The sequence below is a fragment of the Coloeus monedula genome (genome assembly GCF_965178545.1).
Source record: "Coloeus monedula genome assembly, chromosome: 5".
Lineage (NCBI taxonomy): Eukaryota > Metazoa > Chordata > Aves > Passeriformes > Corvidae > Coloeus > Coloeus monedula.
Genome location: NC_138785.1, coordinates 17,026,371 through 17,049,836, shown reverse-complemented (window position 1 = coordinate 17,049,836; position 23,466 = coordinate 17,026,371). Strand labels below are relative to the sequence as shown.

At 40.1% G+C, this 23,466-nt stretch overlaps 2 protein-coding genes across 5 annotated transcripts in view; one reads left to right on the top strand and one right to left on the bottom strand.

The window, feature by feature from the left end:
• ANAPC10 (anaphase promoting complex subunit 10) overlaps positions 1-4,901 on the bottom strand; it is a 36,887-nt gene extending 31,986 nt beyond the window's left edge. The window contains exon 1 of one of the 4 annotated variants that reach the window (XM_082281550.1): positions 4,739-4,901. The gene's annotated coding sequence lies outside the window, so the exon portion shown is untranslated. Of the gene's footprint in view, positions 1-3,301; positions 3,500-3,550; positions 3,643-4,738 lie in introns of those variants that run through there. The other 3 variants (XM_082281549.1, XM_082281551.1, XM_082281552.1) reach the window with 3 other exon arrangements.
• Positions 4,499-21,651, top strand: ABCE1 (ATP binding cassette subfamily E member 1). Its single transcript, XM_082281548.1, has 18 exons — positions 4,499-4,661; positions 10,848-11,015; positions 11,322-11,407; positions 11,921-12,018; positions 12,397-12,514; positions 14,325-14,462; positions 14,609-14,678; positions 15,771-15,867; positions 16,830-16,919; positions 17,507-17,628; positions 18,287-18,508; positions 18,926-18,985; positions 19,070-19,128; positions 19,302-19,412; positions 19,503-19,645; positions 19,742-19,864; positions 20,880-20,991; positions 21,233-21,651. Exons 2-18 carry the CDS (start codon positions 10,913-10,915, stop codon positions 21,278-21,280), a joined length of 1,800 nt encoding a protein of 599 aa, XP_082137674.1. The 5' UTR covers positions 4,499-4,661; positions 10,848-10,912; the 3' UTR covers positions 21,281-21,651.
• The last annotated feature ends 1,815 nt before the right edge of the window (positions 21,652-23,466 follow it).

The following is a 23,466-nucleotide window of genomic DNA, read 5'->3' as shown; positions in this document are numbered from 1 at the left end:
TGGGGGTCTGAAACATACAGCAAGAAACCCCATTTAAGTTTCCTACTGTTTTAAACTGAGCTTGTTTCTTTCTATCTAACAGTCAAAGCTACTCAAACCCCAAAATTTCAACTCCAAGCCACTGCTGGCAAATAAATCAGCCACATATTGTGTGCTAGTGACGAGAAAGACTGAAAATTTTCAATGGTTGAACTAAATGAATCAGACTTTCATGACAGAACTCTTGCTCAAGAACAACACATTCTGGGTAGCTTTGCTGAAGCTCTGAAATACTCTCAGAACTTTAAAACCTGAAAGCTGATAGAAGTATTAAGGAAAAACAATGCAACAACAGGCCAGCTCACTCAAGTAACACTTCTGGACATTTTACTAGCAGAAGTAAAAGTACCTTATTTTAAATGAGACACAAATACTTAGCTTGAAAGGAATTTCAGCCACCTAATAAAATTCTTCTTTCCTTTTTCAGGCTATGTAAAAACAACTAATTTTTCTAGAAGCCCTTCTCCTTGACATGTGCTGAAAAAGACACACTGTATCTTTAGAAGCATTGGCTGGAAACATCTCTTACTTTCCAATCCAGTTATTCCAAAAGATCATTAACAGCCTGCTGTTTCCATATTAACAGCGTGACTATATGAATGTCTTAATGACATGATCAAAGCCACACTTTCATTTTGCCATTTTCCACTCTGTGGTTTGCACATCCTTTGATCAAGACAAAGCAGCGGCCTTTTCCCCCTCTCCTTGAACTCTTTATCCCTCATCTTCCTCAGAGAAGTTTGCTCTTTTCTGAAAAACATCCCATCCCTGTGAAGTAACAGCCAACTGAAGATGTTTTAGCAAGTACAGTTTCTGAACAGAGTGAAATGGATTTAAATGGTTGGACAGCCTGCCTTTCCCAACCAAACCATAGCTGGTTGTTCTCAGCGTATCAGCAGAAGACACCTTTAAAAGGTGCACACCTGCAAGCAAACCCTTCTGTAAGCACACAACACACCCAAGAGGAGACACTGAATGATACCTCATGGGCCTTTCCTACTAAAGCTCCATAAAAATCCAGGCTCAAGGAAAATTGCAGATTCCAAAGCAGTTTTCCCCTATTAAAGCTTCTAATTCCACCACCCTGTATGCATAGAACTGTTTAAACACACACCTGTCTTTACCTGGCCTTTGAGAGACCAGACTGGGTCCAAGAGATGTCTGTCCAGACATTTACTTCTCCAGCAAGAGATCTGTGGACAGCCAGCTTCAGGTTTCATCAGCCTAAAAGCTAAATGCTTTCCTTTAGCATCCAAATCAAGTATCACCTAAAAACAAGCATCTCTTGCTCTACAGAGAACTCAAAGACTTGTTAATCACTGGCTTTTACATAGCAACCCTTTTATTGATGTGAGGGCACTCATCAAATCTGCTCTTAGTTTCTTCCTTTCTAGAATGTCTATTCCTTTCAAGCTCCCCTCACAAGGTTTTATAAACCAAATATTCTTGCAGATTCTAGGTATCTAGTACTATTGTTTATAACCAGACCATTTCAGCTAAGGCCCTTTTTCAGCAGAGTAATCACTTCCCCGTCTTTATTTTTACTCACACTAGTTAACGTGACAAAGCAACATCTGGTTAGGTGAAAGAAAATAATTCTCAATTAATAGCTGTTTTACTATGCACTACAGTGCTCAAATGCAGTACAAATATCCAGTATTTTTTGGGATACTGTTTGCTGTTCACTGACACTCTTTCCACTAATCAGGCCTTTGATTTTTTTATTCCTGTGTTCTCTTCCTCCCTCAGTTCTTGTTAACCGAGCCAAGTTACACTGATTTCCAACCTGCTACAAATCTTCCCAAGATGGTTTTTAATTTGAACCCTTAGCTGTACAGTGCTTGCAATCCTTCCAGTTTTGTGTTCAACATTACGGGAAGTAGTGAAAATACACTCAAAACTGAACTCTCCAGGAGCATGCTTCATGACACCCCTGTCTAAAAGTGAGTTATTTAAAAGTCGGCCTCAAAAGCTCTTAAAAAAAGACCTTTTAAAAGAATTATTTTTAGAGCACACTTCGGTAGCTTGAACAATGGCAGAAATCCCGTAAAACTCAAGAAAGACTCCTCATATTCCTTCCTTATTAAGTGCATTGACTACTGTAAAAAAAAGTTTGATCTAGACTACTCTTAACAAACCACACTAGAGTATTTCCTGTGCACACACTGATTTTAATTGTTCTCTACTTACTGACAGATTCCCTTCCCAAACTACCTCCTCAGAATCCTTCAGGGGATCAGAGCTCATCTGGCTTTTCTCTTTTTTTTTTTTTTTAAGAAGTATTACTCTAATTGCATTCCAATAATGTAATTTTATTCCATTTTAGCAAATATCTGAGCACAGCCTTTCCAGGAAAACTGAACAAAGGCTCCACTGACTACCTCAGCATTTTTGCAACATCCATAAGACTGTTTTTCCCATTCTTAACAGAAGGGAATTTCATATCTCAGATTCCCTGATTTTCTTAACTGCACTACTCATTTTACCTCACAGGTTCTTGTCCCTGCTCTCATTTTCTTTGGCTGGACCCTTGCTGGTCTAAGGCCTTTAGAGATCTCAAGATACAGCTGAAAACCAGACTCTCACTACGCTTCCTATTTTTTACTCAGATAGAAGATTAAACATTAAACATTCAAATTACTAATGTTTAACTAATATTTAATAATGATAGTAAGCATTCAGCAGCACCCTATTTCAATTAGCTCACCTGTACATTTGATCCCTCAGATTATTCTCTCAATACAACTTTAATAAACTTATTATTTTTACCCTGCCTCCAGTGCATTGCTTTAAGCCTATTAGCAAAAATTACTAATCTTTCGTTGTCACAAATATATTTTACTAAAAACAAAGATAATTAAGATAATTATATAAGCAATTTTCTACATGTATTCCTAATCAACCTAAACATATACTTCTTTCAAAATATATTTTTGTGAAAGCCCAGACTCCCAAAGGTACCTGGTAAGGCTACAAGCTGTTCCTTAAAGGAGGCGAGCACATCTTTACAAGGAGTGTAAAGTGTAAATGTTAAGTGGAAGCTGTCGTGAAAACCCAGAGCAAGCAGAGGATGAAGCCGCTTTGGAAAACCAACTGGTAGCCATCCCCCCACGACTTGTTTGTGGGGTTTTCAATTAATATTAATTATAACAATTATAAATAAATATAATTAAAATTAACCAGGTTTACAACACTATATTGCGGCCGTGTCCCCCAGGCCTACAAACCGCTTCAGTATCGGAAATAAAGCAGCAGCAAGCACCTACTCACGGCACACACCGGCCTCGCCGGATCCCCAGCCAGGGCTCCGCTCTCTGGCCGCGGGGGCGATGAGAGACCCCGCAGGCTCCGCGGGAGGGACCAGGCTGGGCAGCCCCTGAACCCAGCGCGAACGTGCTGCCCCAGCCAGCCGAGCTCCTGCCCGAGCTGGACCTTCTTCTTCTTCTTCTTCTTTTTTTTCTTCTTCCTCCTCCTCTTTCCCTCATGCCCCCGGTAGAGCCTCAGCACCCACCTTTCCCACCTGATCCCGCCAGGAGCCGCCGCCGCCGCCGCAGCGCAGGGCGGAGGAGCCGCAGTGCGCGCGCGCCGCCCCGCCCGCTCCCCCTCAGGCGCCGGGGCCGCCCCTCACACAACGCGCCGGGCGGGGCGGGGCAGGGCGGGACCGGAGGGAGCGCCGCAGCCCGGCTCCTCCGGCGTGGGACTGATCCTGGGATGTATTCGGTGTTGGCTACGGAACCCAAGTTCCCGAGGTGGTCTCTTGGAAGTGCTTCCCCAGGGGAAGGAAAGCGCGTAGTCCTAGAGTTTCAGATGCAGATGACACGCTGCTCAGGTCAGGTAAAGGCCAGCAAGAGCTTGGTGTCGTGGCACCCCTTGTGAGGGAGCAAATCCTTGGACATAATTATTACTGGGAGTGGTACCCTTATTGAGGTGATGGGCTCCTGAAAGAGAGTGACAGTTCTTCCCGATGGGAGTGAAAGCCCCAGTATTCCAAGTGCAGATGACAGCTGCCCAGGGCAGGTAAAGGCCAGCAAGACCATTCTATCTTGGTACCTTTCGCGTTGTATCAGTCCCCGGGCGGATCCGATTTTGGAGCTTGGTTCCTAATGCCGAATCTGCGGTCGTGAAAGGGAATGGCAACACCTATCCTTGAGGAAAGAAGCAGCCGTTCTAACTGCTGCTGCTGCCCGTGATCATCTACCCAGTGGAGATAGAAGCCAGCAAGACCTTTCTGTCCTGAGAACGCGCCGTGCCGAACCGGGGGCTCCCCTCGGAGCGGGGCCGACCCTCGCAGGGCAGGCTTGGGGAACCGGGACGGCTGGTGCCTCCCGCGCAGCGTCCCGACAGGCTGCGCTCCCTCCGCACGGCCGCCCTCGAGGTCTCCATGGCGAGGACCGCCCTTCCTTCCCTCCCCTCCCCTCCCCTCCGTGGCGCGCGCCCAGACCCCGCCTCCCAGGCCCGACGGCCATCTTGGCCGGGTGGCGGCGGCGGCGGCGCGAGCACGTTGCGCGCGCGGGCCCGCGTGCGGGAGCACCGGACGCCGTTCCCCCGCCGCGGCCCGACGGCGCCGCGCGCGCTCCCAGCCCTCCTCCCCCCGCCCCGCCTCTGCCCCCTCACAGCTCCCGGTAAGTAACGCCGGGGGGAATTCCGACCTTCCCGCACGGGAATGGAGGCGGTAGGGCAGGGGCCCCTCTCCTCATACCGTGCTGCTGGCCTGGCCGCCGCCGCTGGGCTTGGCCTGCGTGGTGGCCTCGCCCGATCCACCGTGGGAGAAGGGTCGGCTCGACCGCGCCCCGCCCGGGCCTTAGGGCCGGAGGCTCCCGGGAATCGGGGCTCGCTGCCGGCGTGGGCACGGCCCGGGCCGGCACTGCCTGCACACGCGGTACGTCATCCCAGACGCCTCGGGTTTTGTGCCAGCCGGGGTCAGAGAGCGCCGTCCCTGCTGCTGCTGCTGCTGCTGCTCCCGGCCGCAGGAATGGCTTCCCTATGGATACAGCGCGGGATCCTCGCCTGCTTGCGGTGGTGGCGGCCTGCCTCTGGGAAAGGGAACGCCGGCATTTTGCTCCTGTGGAAACGGGGAACTTCCTCCTCGGGTGGGGGGGAAAGCCGTATTTTGCCTTCTTTTGGGAGAAGCTGATATCCACGTGGGTGCTTGTGGGGCGGTGAGGAGATCAAGCCTTCTTGCAGGTGCGATAAGATAGTAGGGTAAGGCCATTTCCTACGAGGTATGTGTAAAAACAAAAGAAGAAGTCGGCAGGGATTTTCTCAAGGACCATGGTGGTGTTTCCTCCCTGGAATGCACATGGATGTTTCACCTGCATGTTCCTGTGACAGTTTTCACGCCCTAATTTAAGTTTCCCTGTTGTGGTTCCTTCCCTAAACTGCAGTCCTAAACCAGTGGTCGTGAAATTCTTTCATTATCATTAGAGTGCTAATTTATGGTTTCATTCTCACACATTTCACTTCACATTAAGGGGAAATGTTAAAGATTGAGTGATAATTAATACTGCTCAGCACAAGCTAAACACACCCACTCGTTGTGCAGCGTCAGTATATTTGACCATATGCTTTCATGTTAGCATCCTATTTTCTTATTCATGTTGTGTCTTATGAGTAACATAATGATTTAATACAGTAGGGAAATTTAGGCATGTCTAAACTTTTTTTACATTGCCTCAGTTTCTAAAACTAATGTCAAAACCTTAAGTATACACTAGTTCTTAATTCTTGGCAGATTTTGTTTGTTCTTGGATCATTTACTATTGTTTCTGCTTTGAATCTTATAGATGTAGTGATCTCCCATATGCAGTTTGAAAATCTGTTTTATTTTTCATTTAAATTTTCTTTGGGTTTTCTAGTTCTTAACTTTCTTCTTCTTGTTATGATGGACTGTATGTAGTCAGTACATCAGCAATGGAATTAATAGGCAATTCTTGAGCTTGTTTTCAATGGCAGGTGGAAATGCTGCTCATCCTCTCTTCTTTCCACAGCATTTCTCTCTGAGGTCTGATATAATTTTATAAAATGTTCACTGTTTTTATGCAAAGCAACTAAAGTATGACACAATTCTGAACCCAGACCTTGCTTTCACATCTTTCATTGAATAGTCTCTGGTTCTGTTTCAGGCTTCGTTTACTTTTAATGTTTTAATTTTTCTTTGTTTTAAGTCTGAATAATTCAGTGCAATTTCAAATCCTTCTCACTCATAATTGCCTCGACTTAGTGGATTCTAATTTAGCTCTAATGCCTGTGAAAGAAATAAATATTATTATGCAAGCACATTGCACTTGTTCTACAGATCGTACATGGCTGTTGCCTTCTGTGACAGATAGCAAGATCTGCACATGTGCTGCTTTTTTTTTTTTTTTGTAATCTGGTGTGTCAGGGTGTGCAGCAGCTGTGTCAGACAGCCTAAGAATGCTGACTCAAAATGCTTGTGATAACATGTTTTGTGTCTTATTTTTAGACATGTTTGATTTTTTTGTATTAAATTACATAATTGAACATAATATACAGCTTTTGGCTTCAACAAGTGATACTGCCAAGGTTTTTATACCATCTTTTTTTCTCTAGCCAGAAGTTTTAGTCATTCTCTCATTGTTTCACCTGTGTTGTCAGTCCTTTCTGGGAAGATTTTCTGCTGCTACTCCATCATCATTCACTAATCCAAAGCAACTCTTTAGTCTGGTAGTTAGTAGTAAATTAATATTTTCATACTCTGTTGTTTATTCTGTTCTTCTTGAAATGGAAAGGAGGAGTGCAGTCATGAAGTCAAATGCTTCTGAGTACCAGTTTCTCCTGCCCCTAAACTGCTGACTGTACTGCACAGTTGCAGGTGTGCTATTCTGTAACATTGCTAATCTGTGTTCAGTGCCCTGAGAGTTCTACTTCTGCTCTTTGGAATCAGACCATCCTATAATTCAAATGCCACTCAGCTAACTGGATGTGAATATGTAACTTGAGTTCAGTCTGGTTTTGGACAGTTTGTTTATTTGTTTCTGAGTTCTAAGTAGAAATTATTATTTTCTGTCGTGGACAGTTGTCATTGTAGACATCAGCACAGTCCTGAAAATATTGCAGAAGTTACAGGAGTCACAAATATTTTTTTTTCTGAAAATGGTTAAGACCACCAGAGAGTTTTGGATAAACTGACACTTCCGTCAGGTAGATGGGAGCAAAGTGGGAGGAGTGTGTGTCTCCATGCTGCTTCATTGCTTCTATTCCCCCCACCAAGTACTCTAATAAATGCTTAGTGTACATACTTCAGTCTGTGACCCCTTCAAAACTATTCAGCACAGATGGGCATTTTCCCATGTAAGTTAGAATTAGGAAAAAATCCCAAACTTGGGCTGTTTGATTGCTTACCAACCACAGTCTGATTTCAGCAGTGAGTGTAAACTTCAGTCTGATTAACCTGCCAAGACTGTGCAAAGCTTGCTGAGAAAGTTGGCAAGAATTGCTTGTTTTAAGCCATACTTGCCTTGGTGTTTGAGAGCAGCCCCGTCCCACTCCTCTGCTTTGCAGCTTCAGGCTAAGCCCGAGCTGGAAGGAGGCGTGGCTGAGGGGAGACGTCTGGGCTGCTCTCGGCACTGCTCAGCAGGAACCTCGAGCAGGGTTTGGGGGGCTGGGGAGGGCAGCCTGCTGAGCCACAGCAGGTTTGTCTTCTGGAGCTCGCCTGTGGAACCCACGGAACTGGTTCACTGCTGCTTAGAGCCAGTGGTCTGTCTGTCTGCTCAGGCCTTGGAGAAAGGGCTGACCCAGGTTAGGCACTTCCCCTGGGAAAACAGAGAGGGAGTGATTCACCCCCAAATACTCTTTGCACTGTAAACTGCAGGATTTTAATGAAAAGCATTGGGATGTCTTCCCAGAGAATGTATCTTTATTTGAAATAATGACAATAACCGGTATCTGTCCCCAAGAAAATTACCCTGACTCAGACAGCTTTATAGTCCTTAAAAGTAAGGCTTTCAGTTTCTTGTTTTCTCATGTATTAAAGTGAGAACTGCAGACTCATTATTCCATGCCTGTTGGCCTGGCCTGCAGATGTCATTTCAATGTTCAGCCCTACTTTGTCAGTCTGGTCTGACAATACAGAACTGTTAAATAAATTTTAATTATTTTTTTTAATATTCAGTCGTTTGTTTGAAAACATCAGCTGTGTTAATAGGACTTTCTGCCTTAGGAAATTTAAAATAGTAAAGTAAGAAAATGAAATACAAGTAGAAACTAGCACAATAAGGTTGGCAGCGTGACTAGTAGTTACATTCATTTATAGCTGATAAAGAATATTTTTGACATTAGTTTTAAAATACTTTGGAAATTTAATAAAGGAATAACACTACCACTTTTAAAAGGAACCACTTAAATTATTCGTAACTATGGTAGTAATGGATTAAAGGATACAGTAACATCTGCTTTTCTGACCTTTGCTGAGTGTTAGATGTCCATCTTCTTTTCATTCATATTGCAGTAATATCTGGAGGATTCCTTCCAACTGAAGCTTATGGAAGAGTAGAGTTTAACATGATAAATGTGCCATACACCTATTTGGTTCTTGCTTCCTTCAGGAGTTTGCCAGTCACAACCTTTCTTCATCCAGTAGCCTTATGAAATAAATACAGTCTGTAAACCACTGCAGGATACTTTGGTTTGGTGAAGCAAAGGTGAACTGGACATCCAACAGAAAATACTTTCTTTAATTAGAAATGTTGGAGTCCTTTGGATGCAACTGCACCTTTGGACTGTGTGGAAACCTGAAGTATTTCAAGACTTTTTCCCAATTATATCACTGAACTACTGATACTGCATTGAAATGGTTTTGAACATGCACCATCTGTAGGGCTGCCATCCCTTTATTTAGTGGTGGTGAGATGGAAATGCTTTGTACTTTATGGCATTTTTTGACCAAAAACCCTGTATGTCATCTGTAATATCTTAAAATCTTCCAAGACCCTCATAATTCAGTTGTCTTTGTTGTTCTGGAGCTGAAGGGAGTTGTCCTTAGGCGTGCCTTGTTCAAAGGAACACAAAAGTTATTATTACTGTTATTTTCAGTACTGTGAGTGAGTATAGTAATGGAAATATGAATGTACTTTAAAACACATTGCACCTTTTTTACCTGTCAAGACTTAAATGTAAAATTCTCTGCCCTTCCCTTCATTTGCTGCAGCTGTACGAAGTCCCAGTACTATCCCGTGCTTGTCAATGTACATTAAAAAAGCTAAGCAAGGAAAGAGAGGGTTGTAGGATACAAGTTGTAATTTCACATCTTTGCATGCATTTATTTGTTATTTCAGGAATATTTAATCATCTTGTACTCCACAGAATTACAGAATTTTTTAGGTTGGAAAAGATCTCCAAGGTAATTGAGTCCCACCATTAGCACAGCACTGCCCCCTAACCTGTGTCCCTGAGTGCCACATCTACATGTCTTTTAAAATGCCTCCAGGGATGGTGACACCACCACTTCCCTGAGCTGCCTGTTGTAGTGCTTGTCCACCTTTCAGCAAAGATATTTTTCCTAATATCCTATCTAAATCTCCCCTGGTTAAATCTGAGGCTGTTTCCTCTTGTCCTGTCTCTTGTCGTCTCTTGTTATTTTGGAGCAGAGTCCAATCCCCCGCCTTGGTACACCCTCCTTTCAGGCAGTTGTAGCCAGTGATAAGGGCTCTCCTGAGCCTCCCTTTCTAAACACCCCCAGCTCCCTCAGCCGTTCCTCAGACCTGTGCTCCAGCCCCTTCCCCAGCTCCATTGCCCTTCTCTGGACTCCCTCCAGCACCTCAGTGTCCTTCTTGCACTGAGGGGCCCAGAACGGGACACAGCGCTCGAGGTGCAGCCTCACCAGTGCCCAGTACAGGGGACAGTCACTGCCCTGGTCCTGCTGGCCACACTATTGATGATGCAGGCCAGGTGCCATTGGCCTTCTTGGCCCCCTGGGCACAGCTGGTTCATGTTCAGTCACTGTTGACCAGCACCTCCAGGTCCTTTTCCACCAGGCTGCCCCAGCCTGTAGCACTGCCTGGGGTTGTTGTGACCCAAGGGCAGGACCCAGCATTTGGCCTTACTGATCCTCTGCCTATGCATCCGGCTTGGCCACATCCTTTTGCAGACCCTTTCAATGTTCTTTATAAAGAATTTTACTTATTTTTATTGAAATTTATTATAGGCATTGATACCATATTAGGAAGTGCAGAATGTAACTGTAGTTATTTAAATACTAATGAAACTCGAGATTACAGAATCAAACGTCATCGTGTATGTCTGCTCACATTGCCTGCTTTACTTTTTATATGCAATTACAATTTTCACTTTGAAAACTAGTTTACATTTTACACTGTTTTAATCCTTTAATACAGAATATTGGCACACAGTTTGTAAATGTAAATTCTAGTTATATTCTCGGAGTAATAGTTGTAGTCACAGTTTGACAGTGTGAACAAGGGTGCTTTACACAAGGCAGCTTGTGAAACTAGACTTTGCAGCTGTATAGATTCTTACTTACGTTCTTACTACAATATGCTTTTTTTGGAAACAAATCCATTTTTAGATATAATCACAATTTTATTTTTATACTGGAAAAATAGTAATGGGATGGAAAGTTGATGTTAAAAATTTGTGCAGTTATCTATGCATCAGTATCCTTGTTATTTGTATCTCTGACTTTGCTCTGTTTGCCACGTTGCTTAAAGGAGGAAAAAAATCAATTAATTTTGTGTTTTTCATCTCTGCACTCCACTAGTAATAACTTAGGACATGTCTGTTCTCTGTACTGTCAGTAACATGGGGCTTTTTTCTCTTTTTTTTCCCATAAGGTCTGGAAGACTCCCACTACTCCTTGTCATAATTGGTGTATGTGTTTAACCCTAAATTGTGCATTATGGCAGACAAATTAACAAGAATTGCTATAGTCAACCATGACAAGTGTAAGCCAAAGAAATGTCGTCAGGAATGCAAGAAGAGTTGTCCTGTGGTTCGAATGGGTAAGATACAATGTAACAAAGTATTTAAGCAATTGGAGACAATTCAAATCAATTTCTACTAGGAGGAATGAGCTTTTTATAATTGCTAGATTTTTGTGTATCATTCAAGGTTTTGTTTCATAAAACCTTTAGAAATATCACTGAAAGCATGAACAATTCTTAGTAATAATGACACTTTTCAACCCTTTAGATGATCTAAAGCTGCACTGAACATTCATCAGTTGCATGTTCCTCTGTGGAATTTAGTAGGCAGGAGTTCTGATTCACCAGAAACTTTATTGACCTTATCTTAATTTTTTTCACCAGGAAAACTTTGCATAGAAGTCACATCACAGAGCAAAATAGCATGGATTTCAGAAACACTTTGTATTGGTTGTGGTATTTGCATCAAGGTAAATGTTAAACTGCTTTTTTTTAAAGTGCTAAATGTTCCTTATTTTGATATTATATTTAGTAATGCATACTGTTAACTTGAAAAAGCAGTTTTCTTTCCTGGACTGATCAGACCAAGTTAACTGCTGCTGTTCACAGAAAGTTAAGAACTGCGTCACTTGACTGAACTGGTTGAGTTGCAGGGTGTGGGTTTTGTTGTGGCTTTGTTTTTGCTTAGCTTTGTTTGGGTTTCTTGTTTGTGTCTGTAGACAGCAGCAGAATGATGGTTTTTTGAAAGAGGTGGAGAATATGTGCAGTGTGCCTTATTTGTATTGTAGACCAACAGTCTAAATTGCTGACTATTAATTTGAAAAATGTGGTATAGAACTTCCTTGGCATGTTGATCATGTAAAGAAAATTTGGGACAAGTCCATGTAAAAATGCAAATGCACAGCTGGGTGCAGTATAAAACATAGTCTTTTGTTAATAAATTGTTGTGTGCACTAATAATCTCTATTTTATTTCAATTCCAGAAATGCCCTTTTGCAGCTTTGTCAATTGTTAACTTACCTAGCAACCTGGAGAAAGAAACAACGCATAGATACTGTGCCAATGCCTTCAAACTTCACAGGTATTTTATTTTTCAAATATCAATGTAACAGAGACAAAAAATCCAACATAGTGCACATCCAAGTGTTCTTGTTTCTTATTTCCAGTAGCTTCCTTTTAGAATGTTAATTACCTTTTTCTTAGTAAAAGGTATTATAATGAAATAAAGTGTAAGGGATTATTTTACAGAGCCCCTATTTAAAAACAGACTACCCTTAAATATTTCTTATGGTCTTCTATTTGTAAGGAATTTGATATTATTTGAGTTAGATATTTGCAAGTTAACAAAGTGGGCTGTAATAATGAGAAATCTGAAAATGACTTGTAACATTTACTTGACCATTTAATGTTGGTGTCTGATGACATTAATATAACACAAAGTTATCAATGTTGTGTACAGGTTGCCTATCCCTCGTCCAGGTGAAGTGCTGGGATTGGTTGGAACCAATGGTATTGGAAAATCAACTGCCTTGAAAATTTTAGCAGGAAAACAGAAGCCAAATCTTGGAAAATATGATGTATGTATCAGCAATGGAGTTGGCATTCTAGATAGCTGTGTTTATATAATTGGACTGAATTTTTGTATTTGTGTGGATCTTGGCACTTTCCCTGTTAACAGCCAGTGACCTACTCCACACAGGAACAGTAGTAGAAGGTTATTGTTAACAAAGGCTTTCTTGCAAATTGCGTGTATCTCTCAAGAAAGATCAGGATACTAATTATAACTATAACTCGCAGAAGATAAATATCAGAGGTAGGTTTCTGTCTTGAAGTCACACTTAAGGGCTTGGAGTTTTTTTAATACCAGTCTTTTAAAAAATGTCAAGTTTTTCTCCCTGCACAATTTACCTGTTCCCGGGAGGGATTTCCATAGCTCAAGTTTTGGAGTTTCTTCTAAGTTAACTTTGTTTTTATCTGAATAGCTCTAGGGTCTATGAGCACTTGCCATGTACACTTGTGATTTCTTAGGCATTTTTATCTTTGATTCTTTTGAGGAGGATTTCTCATAAAGTATGTTGTTAGTACGTAAGCTGTGGTTGAAGATATTTTCCAGTGTACAGTTTAATACTGAGCTCTGAAAATCCTTAGTTTCTTCATGTTGCTAGTTACTTAGAGATAAGATTTTTTGAGAACCAGACTTACAACAACTTGTAACTGCTGGTATTCATGGGAATTCATAATCCATTTTCCTATGTATGTATGCCAAGTCAAACTGCAGCCAGTGAGCAAAATACCAGGGCTTCTTTACCTAGCACTACTCCAAAAAGTAAATACTGTTAAAGAAAAGGCATAAATAACTACTATTAGTACTCGTCTTATAAGTATTTCAGATATCAGTTTCTTACCTTCAAATTGCACAGGGACAATTGAATTCTGATGGACACTTTTGTCCTTCAATAAGCACTTGTAAGAACAAGTGTGTTCAAACTTTCTTCAGCAGTTTCTTTACTTGAAAGAGTAATGTTTTGATAAACTATTCATTTCATGGCGGCCACCTAAAGCTGCAAAGAAATAATCATTTCCCAGATACATTCTCTTTCAAGTTTGTTTTATATTATTTTGTGGACTTCTTGTTTCAGGTGGTAGTATTGCAGAAATAGCAAAACTTTTGACTTTCTGAATGTGTACTCAATTGAATTACCATGCTTCCAAAATCAGACTTTGCTGTGAAGGAGCCGTATCAGTATGACCACAGAAACATGTGGTATGAATTGAATCTTCCATGTTGCTTCTGCTCTAAAACTGATGGAGCATTTCCTCTGTGTATTTGCTTGGTTTGGAAATATGACTGTGTCAATCTGATTCCATACTGTTTATCATCAAAGTAATTAACTCAGCACCCCTCAGAGTAGTACACTGTGCAAGGGGGAACTTTTCCTGGGTGAATGCTTTGAATAGTCCCTTTCTTTTTCAGCTTGTCATTTTTCCTTGGTCTTCTCATTCTTTTTCCTTGGAAATGTTTGCTAGAAGCAGAGAAAATTACCAAATTTTATTGCATCTTCTGTGCAAGCTTGTGCTTTTATCGTTCCAGTCCTTTTCCTTTGGATTAGCTGTAGTGTAGTACTCTAATCCATGCTGTCATTTTCCCCATGAAGTTGTTTCAGTTCAGTAGATTCTTAACTGTGCAAATCTAATTTTTTTTTTTTTAAGGCTAGTGATACCTGGAAAAAATCTCTGAACTTTGTTTTTAGAATGTTTTTGGAGGGTTTTTTTGTTTGTTAACTTACAAGCATATTCTATTTTGCCTTATTGGTTGGAATTTAAAATTAGGGTTTCTTATTATGCTTTTAATGGTATAAGTAAACCCAGGCTTTAATTTTGTCACAGGATCCACCTGACTGGCAAGAAATTTTGACTTACTTCCGAGGATCCGAATTACAAAATTATTTTACCAAGATCCTGGAAGATGACCTTAAAGCTATCATTAAACCTCAGTACGTGGACCAGATCCCTAAAGCTGCAAAGGTGAGACCTTTCACAAGTTAATAGAAAGCTGGGAGCTTCTTCTGTAGTACTTCTCTTGTGATTAAAGGTTTTATTTAGCAGCATAATTCAGAGCTGTCTGAAATATTTTATGTTGTTTGTTTTGTTCTTTATTATCTATCATGCAGGGAACAGTGGGATCAATTCTGGATAGGAAGGATGAAACTAAGACACAAACTGTTGTATGTCAGCAGCTTGGTAAGTAATTTTGTACAGTCAAATTTTAAAGCAGTTGAGAAGCTTGTATTTACTGAAACAATCAAGTTACCAGAATGTGATAGAACATGTAAATTATACCAAAAAAAATTATATACGTAAATTATACAAAAAAAACCCAGAGAAAAAGTAAAGGTGCTTTAGTGTAAAGCCTAGGGCTAAATAACACAAATAATACTTCCTGGTGGCAAAGGCAAACTAATTGATACATGCTAGTTAACAGAATGTAATGCAGTTTCTGTTTCATAGTAGAAAGTGCTTATTTTTAAATATGGAAAAATTCCAGTTAACATCTGCTGCTCTTGCTTGCTCACAAGTGTGGCAAAATCTTAGCATCCCCCTTGGGAGAACCACTGCATGTAGAAAGTATTATCCTAGTGTACCACACTCCCCCCAAAGCTTATATACATCTAATTATAGTAGGAGTAACACTGACTTCTGAGATTAATATAACTAATAAGAACATCTGCATAGTTCAGCCCTGGTGATGTTTTGTATGTGTTTTATGTTTGGTTGTTACTGAATTTAGTTGTTGCTAAATTCACAATAGGATTCTCTTTGGCAGAACTGGGTGGTAAAAGTGGGGCTGCCATTGTGCCACCAAGAACATGGGCTTTGAGTCTCAATTTATTAGTGACACAATCTATTCTTGAAATGCAGTGTTCATTAAACTGCCTAGAAAATACTGGCTTCACCCTTCTGCTGTAAGGTTTGAGGGACTTGATTTTCCTGAAAACCAGAACTCTTCAGCCAAGTCTGACAACAAACACTTTCAAACCTGGTATAGTTTCTTTTTAGGGCCAGAAGTCTTTACCAAATATGTGGTGGAAAAAGAAATAGAAATGTAATGATAAGAAGTGGCCATGCAGTTAATGCTGCAGAGAAGCCATAGCTTGCTGTGACATAGTATTAGCAGTATGATACTGATACTGTATAAACTGAATGCTTATTCTCCTTTGTTTTCTTTTCCTCTGTGTAGAATGCTTGCTATCTTTATACATGTTTCTGTAGGTAATAAAAATATGGATTGTTGTGTTGGTTATAACATACCTAAAATTAACCACTTATTTGCAGACTTAACACATCTGAAAGAAAGAAATGTTGAGGACCTTTCAGGAGGAGAACTTCAGAGATTTGCTTGTGCAGTTGTTTGCATTCAGAAGGCTGATATGTATGTTTAATTTACTTCTGTTACACGTTGCTTCTAATAATCTGTCTCAGAATATGGTCCTCGAATTTACACTTAATAATAATACTTCTGTTTGAAACATTGAAAAGTATTTATTAATTATTAAATAAAGTTTTAAAAGGATTTTTAAAAAAAACAAAACTTTTGCCAGCTCATCAGCTGAAAGCCATATTTAGTTCATGTATAATCTCTGGATTTTGCATACTTTTATTTACCTGAGTGGAAATAGCTGATTTCAGAAGCTAGTGTTAAATTTCAGCATCACAACTTCATAACCTCTCCCTAATCCCACCTAAATATATCCTGTTGGACAGCACACCTGTCTCAGCCTCTCTGAATGAGAAAGGTTCAGCTGCTTCCCCACCTCTTGGAACTTGTGTCCCTCCTCTCCTGTCTTGCAAGCAGGAAATCAGTGTCTAATCTATGCTGTTTCCTGACTCCTTGGGACCAGGAAAGCAAAATCAGAAGAGTTATGAGGTTTTGGGTTTTTTGCTTTGATGAGGTTTTAGTTGGTTGGTTTTGTTCTGCTTGGGCTGCTGTTTTTTTGGTTGGTTGGTGTGAGTTTCAAGTGAGTTTCCTTGTTCAGTTTTCTCTTTTTGGAATATGTCCTTCTTCATTCTTCTAAAGTATTTCTGCACTTTTCAGTTCATGTTAAATTAAGGTAACTCAGAATGAGTGCATGGGACTCCTAACTGCTGATTTCTTGTAACTTTTGGTAACTTTGTCAGAGCTCATGACAAAGTAATACTTAACTCACTTTCAGATGACAGTCTACAGAGAATGAAGGCAGGTGTGCACAATTCTCATTTTTTGTCTCCCTTTCTCAGTATAAATAATGATAATTTTTTTATTTCCATGTATTTAATGGTTGAAATGTTAATATTATGTTTGAATAAGTAGAAAGCTTGCATTCACTAAGACTTCACTCCTCCTTTTGGGATTAGCTTCATGTTTGATGAACCTTCCAGCTACTTGGATGTCAAGCAGCGATTGAAGGCTGCCATTACTATTCGGTCGCTGATAAACCCTGACAGGTAAATACAAGCTTCAAATGTTTTGCTAGACTGTAATAATGCATGCCTGTTCACAGAGGGAAGAAACATCCAGTCCATCTCCTTAGAAATGCTTACTTCTCAGTATGGTATACTAACATGTTTCAAATATTCCAAGCCAGTCATATTCTATTCTTTTGCATTTTGGAAACTTACTTCCTGTAGTTTCTTGTCTCAATTCAGAATTTTGTAATAAGGATGGGAAAACATTGGTGGTTACTTTCCACCTGAATGTTGCTGTTTCATCCCTTCCTCACAAAGATTTTTATTTTCTTAAAATGTGCTAAGTATTTTTCACTCAAATCAATCAATATGCTTCCACTTACTTACATAAAGAAGCTGCCAGTTTACACTGAAGATGGGCTTTCAATTTGTCATTTACAAGTTTATTGGACAGTTTAAAAAATGCTTGTTAGGGATTTGAACTCTCTCCTTTTATAGTATAAAGTGAAGAAACCATGTTAACTAAAAATCGTGTTGATAGCTCTTGTTTACGCAAGACTAGAGTAAGAAAAAAGGAAAAATGTTTTGCACTGAAGTAAAAAAGCATCTCTCTGGATCTTTTTCAGGTACATTATTGTTGTAGAGCATGATCTAAGTGTGTTAGATTATCTCTCTGACTTTATCTGCTGCCTGTATGGTGTGCCAAGTGCTTATGGTGTTGTTACCATGCCTTTCAGCGTAAGAGAAGGTAATTCTTGCCGTATTTCTCCTTTTAAGCATAACCAAAAAAGACCGCAAAATGCCAATTGTCTGTTGTATAAACTTGTCCTCTTCCTGTTACAGTTCAGCAATGAAAATCTACTGTTTGATTTTCTGCAGAATTTCTGTGTTACATGATTCTAAATTTATAACTCAGCCCAAAAGCCTTAATTATGAAATGCCCTTTTTCTCTTGCTATGGACATCATTTTGATACTTGTAGGCGTTTCGTAAACAGTGGAGTTACACAAAAGACCTTATTAGTAGAGAAAGGTCAGGAGACAGTTTGCACAGTGCAGAGGTACATATTGTTCATCTGAATTGACCCCACTTGTAGTATTGAGCTCAGTAAAAACTGGTTTTGAGAGAATGGGCCCAACAGCAGTAGTTCTTTTAAGCCCCACACACATCACTAACTGTGGGTTTTCAGGAAGAGCTGCTACAGCCATTCTGTAATTTAGTAAGGGTTTTCTTTATTCACACTTTATGCACACTTTAAGAAGGGGAGGTCTTGTTGCTTCTTTTACCGTGCCATTTAAATTCCAGAATTCTCCTTACCTGAATGGAATTTACAGCCAGGAATTGAAATTCATCTTGTTTTACTTTGTTACAGACCTTTTTTAATGATCTTTTTTCCTCCCATCATAGGCATAAACATTTTCCTAGATGGCTATGTTCCAACAGAAAATCTAAGGTTTCGAGATGCATCTCTGGTATTTAAAGTAGCTGAGACAGCTAACGAAGAAGAGGTTAAAAAGATGTGTATGTACAAATATCCAGGAATGAAAAAAAAGATGGGAGAGTTTGAACTATCCATAGTAGCTGGAGAATTCACCGATTCTGAAATTATGGTGATGTTAGGGGAAAATGGTGAGTGCAATTTATGTTGGAAACTGTTTCTCCCACCTTGAATATGCTCCTAAAGCCCTTCTTCACTTTGGGAGCCCAGCTTCAGAATTATTGAGTTTGAGTCAGGTTGAGCTGCTTGTTACCTGGGGAAGACATCACACCATGAGTCCCCTGACTAGAGAGGTGAAGTTACCGTGTGTTAACAATATCATTGTTTGTCTGTTACCCCATTTTAAAACCTTACCATTTTAAGATGTCTCTTCCATTTGAAAAAGCAAGTAGTAAGTGCTGGAAGTTAATATAGGAGTTCTCAAAGCAGTCTAATTTTAAAATGTATTCTTTATTAAATAGTCTTTGTTGTTGTTGTATCAGTGACTTAATTGTTAGAGGTCTAAATTACTAAAAAGTGATTAATCTGTAACTTGTATTTTAACTTAGGAACTGGCAAAACAACATTTATCCGAATGCTTGCAGGAAGACTTACACCTGATGAAGGAGGTAATGTGTAATACCTTAGCTGAAATCTATTTTAAAGATACTGGAAAGGCTCTTGTTTACAATATTAATTTTGGTTTTTTATAGGTGAGGTCCCAGTCCTAAATGTTAGCTACAAACCACAGAAAATCAGCCCTAAATCTACGGTATGTTTCAGCCTTATTTACTAAGTATTGTGTTTGCTACAAAACGCAGAGACAGAAATTTTTTTATTCTTATTTTTTATCTATTACCTATTTTAGATAGAATTTTTTTATTCTATTTATGCTTGTTTTCTTGTGGTGCATAAAACTGAATAGCAACATTTTCCTTTTGCTAGGGAAGTGTCCGTCAGCTGCTGCACGAGAAGATCAGAGATGCCTATACACACCCCCAGTTTGTAACTGACGTGATGAAACCTCTTCAGATAGAAAACATCATTGACCAGGAGGTATTAATTGCTTGAATCAACATCCCAATTGTCTTAACTCTTAACCTGTACCTGAACTAAGCATGGCCTTGTTTCTTCCCACACCACCAGGTTCAGACACTGTCTGGTGGTGAGTTGCAGCGTGTGGCGTTAGCTCTTTGTCTGGGTAAACCTGCAGATGTTTATCTGATTGATGAGCCCTCAGCGTATTTGGACTCTGAACAGCGTCTGATGGCTGCCAGAGTCATTAAACGGTGAGTACGCATGGTGGGGAAGGAACTGAAATTGGCAATAGTACTACAATGAGATCACATTACTCTCTCTTCTTTTCTTTTTCTCCCTCATTTCAGTTTCATTCTCCATGCTAAAAAAACAGCTTTTGTGGTAGAACATGATTTTATCATGGCTACATATCTTGCTGATCGTGTGATTGTTTTTGATGGCATTCCTTCAAAGAACACACTGGCAAACAGGTAAGAGAGTTGTTGGGATTAGTAAGCAAGATTGTCATCCCTGCTTAGGGAAATTTAAGCTGCATCCAAGGCTGTCCTGGGGGTTCTGACTTTGGTTTTGAATCATGGAACAGAAAATGGGATTGATTCTCACTTACAGGCTGGCTAGACCAGAGCTGGGGTGGGGTTGGAGAACCTAACCAAACCCTCAAGAACTAGACCACCTCCTGGCTTAGACCAGCCTTAAGCCAACTGCACAATGGCTAAATTACAATCAGAAGAGATCAAGTAAGTAGCATCAATAGTAAGGAAACAAAAAAGTACCATCTGTTAAGTGTGCTCATTGAAAATAACTTTCAGATGTATTAAAAGAAAGCAGTGTATTAGTGGTACCTGTATGCAGATGTAGTGAAGGGCAAGTCTTGACAGCGATGTGCAGCGTACATTGTTTTACTCTTTCAAAGCTGTCCCATTTGATATGTCTACTTTTGTAAATAATTTCATGTAGATTACAGAGACTTTTTGATGAGCAGCCTTATCAGAAACCAGGGTTTTAGAACAGTGAGTACTTGGCACAAGCCAGATGAAGTAAACACATTGGTCTGCCATGTGTCTGCAACCCCCTGCTCTCCTGGTTTTGATGGTGTTCCTTCCAAGAACACACATTGGAATTCAAAAATCGCAATTATACCCTGATGCTGAGAAAGTTATGATCTTTGTCAGATTTTGCTTATGGTGCAAGGGTTGGGGTTTTTTTCTTTGAATATAAGCAAGTTGTGCCGGCACACACATGTAGATACAAAATAAAAATAATGCAAAGGTCATGGCTGGAAGCCACACTGAGGTACTACTCTCATCTTTCAGCAGCCTCTCAGACAAGGTTTGACTAAAAATGTAGCACAGCCCAGTATATCAAATGCAGCTCACATTTGCATTTCCAGCTCTGAGTGAACTCAGGATGGAACTCAAAGTTGCCTGTAATTGTACAGTATAATACTTCTGAAAATGTAGCTAAAATATTCTTCTCTTTTAACAGTCCACAGACTCTTTTGGCTGGAATGAATAAGTTTTTATCTCAGCTTGAAATCACTTTTAGAAGAGACCCCAACAATTACAGACCAAGAATAAACAAACTCAATTCCATCAAGGTAAGAGAGGAGCACCTTTACAGGAGCTGTGGTGGTTTAATATGAAGCCAGGTTTTAAAGTAAGGACCAAAATGAAGATTGACATGGGAGTTCTGCTGTGCTGGAAAAACAGCATGTGAAACTAGTAAGAGTAATAATAAGGGAAGCAGAAAGTAGTTTAGATAAGTGTCTTTTATTTCAGTTATGTTCAAGTCTGCCAAAGACTACTTCAAGTAACTGTGACCTTTTTTCTCTTCCCAAGGATGTGGAACAAAAGAAGAGTGGAAACTACTTCTTCCTGGATGACTAAATATTGAATCCCAGCATCTTTTTAATTGACATCTAGACATGCATATTGGAACCTAAACAGCTGTGATGAGATGGCTCAGATCAGGTTTTAGAAAAATTAATCTTCTGGAGCTTAAAATCTTTTGCTGCATTTAACATCCAAGACAGTAGCAGTAAACATCCTAGTCTGAGTAAAACTGCCACTTTCTATATTTTGGTGACACAGCCCTATTTTCAGTGTAAAAATTTCAAAATAGACCACCTTGAAATTGTGCAAATGGGTCTTCTGATTTTTCAAAATTTAAGGGACGTTTTCAATTCAATATATCCTACTCATGTACCAAGTGCTGACTGAACTTCCTCATTTTAAAATAAATCTTTGAGGCTGTTTTCTGTCTAAGAGGGAAGTTTACTAAGAAGGTCATGCTACAGGACCGACTCCTCTTTCTAAAAGGTTGAATCTCTCTGGATGAGGGTTTCAAAAATAAAATATCCACCTAACTTACAACTCTTCTGTGACACTGCAGAATTTCTTCAATAACTAATTCAGAAGTGTGTATATGATGTCACACACCCCTTTTCTCACATTGTAGTGCACACAGACGATGCAGCACAAAGAATTTAAAAGAAGGTAGCGACATCTTTTTTTGATCATCTGCCCCTGTGCATCTTCTCAGACCTAGTGAGACGAAAATAATTTGTGAAACAATTTTAAGGAAATACTAACATCCTTTCCATCTTTCCAACTTCCTCTTCCATGAAGTTTTTATAAGGTTAAGATGCAGGAATTACTTTAAGAAAAAGTAAAAGCCTTGATCCTTACTACAGACAAAAATAAAAGTAAGAAATATCTTGCTAAAACCTTACTTCCATATACAGTAAGGTCCTTGAGGGAACCAGAGAGGAAATTTAAAGGTTCCTTGCTTACTTAAGCAGACATGTAAAAACAACTGTCAGCTATGTATCTTAAAAGGAAGGGTGTTTTCCATTCAACAGTTCTCTGCCTTCACTGGCATGTGAAAAACATTATGAGAAAACATGGCTTTGTTCTTTGTTTACATTTTTGCCCCAGAAGCTACAGAAAGGAGTGGTTTTGTTTTTTAAGGCATTCTGTGTGTTAGTAACGTGGTTATTTCATAACCTTGGCAGTACTGAGCATTATATACACATTACCTCCCTCTTGTCTTGTAACAGCAATCCACCTGTACTACACCAGCAGAGGGATTCCCTAATGGAAGTGCAAGTATTGAATACATCTTTACACCACCACCCTGGTCAGACAAAAACTTCCAAAGGCTGACTAAAGCTTGTTCTCCTCTCACAGCTTAACTCCCCTTGGAGTGGAGTTGTGCATTTTCTCTTAATCACGTGTAATAAGGGCTAGGTAAAGATGTGGTTCAGCAAATACCTGAAGCTGTGTATCACAGCTCATTATATGCTGAATATTGCATATATTAACAGGAAGATCCTGCAGTCTAAAACATCATGCCCCAGGCCAAAGGTTGGGCCAATCAATCTACAGCTCTTTCAGCAAGAGAGGAAACCAGACTTACTTGATCAGCAATGGAGAAAATACATCTACACCTTCCAGTCCTTCACTGTCCTAGAGTAGCAAGGCAGTGTAGGCCCAGCTGAAAGTTGGTTTTTAAAACCAAATTCTAAAAGCACATCCCTCTAGTTAGTGCCATGCCTCTCTTCCCCAGTGTTTCCCAACAAACTTCTGTAGAAGTGTTACTGCCTTCATTCTTGCAACAAAGCTTGTGACGAAGAGCCTGGTCAAGGACAGAATGATTATTGGGGTACAACTAGAGTTACAAGTTTAAAATTCACCAGTAAACTCAACAAGCAGCCCTCTTTATGGTTTTGAAAGGAGTTGAGATAAACTGAGAACCACAATTCTAACAACAGTTAAATCCCTCAGTGCTTGCTTCATTCTTAACCTGAAAAGGTGAAGATTGCCTCTTTGAAATCCTGAATAAATTTCTGAATGAAAACGTATTTAAGATTAAAAAAAGAAAAAGCAAAAAGCCTTCAGCATGGCCCCTACCCCTACAAACAAAAACTGCAAATTCAGTATATGGCCCCTTTTTGTTCACTGCTTGCCACATCCTGTTCATCATTCTGCTGACTACAGCTGGCTCTGTAAGAACAACACTTCATTTAACATCATTGCAACAGGTTTAAATACATAAATATAATTTAGAAAGC

Bases quoted from the DNA above. Each gene is read 5' to 3' on its own strand.
- ABCE1 (XM_082281548.1), top strand. From the start codon at position 10,913: ATGGCAGACAAATTAACAAGAATTGCTATAGTCAACCATGACAAGTGT. The intron at 12,019-12,396 runs GTATTTTATTTT...TGTTGTGTACAG, and splicing joins AATGCCTTCAAACTTCACAG to GTTGCCTATCCCTCGTCCAG. The intron at 19,129-19,301 runs GTATGTTTCAGC...TCCTTTTGCTAG, and splicing joins AAATCAGCCCTAAATCTACG to GGAAGTGTCCGTCAGCTGCT.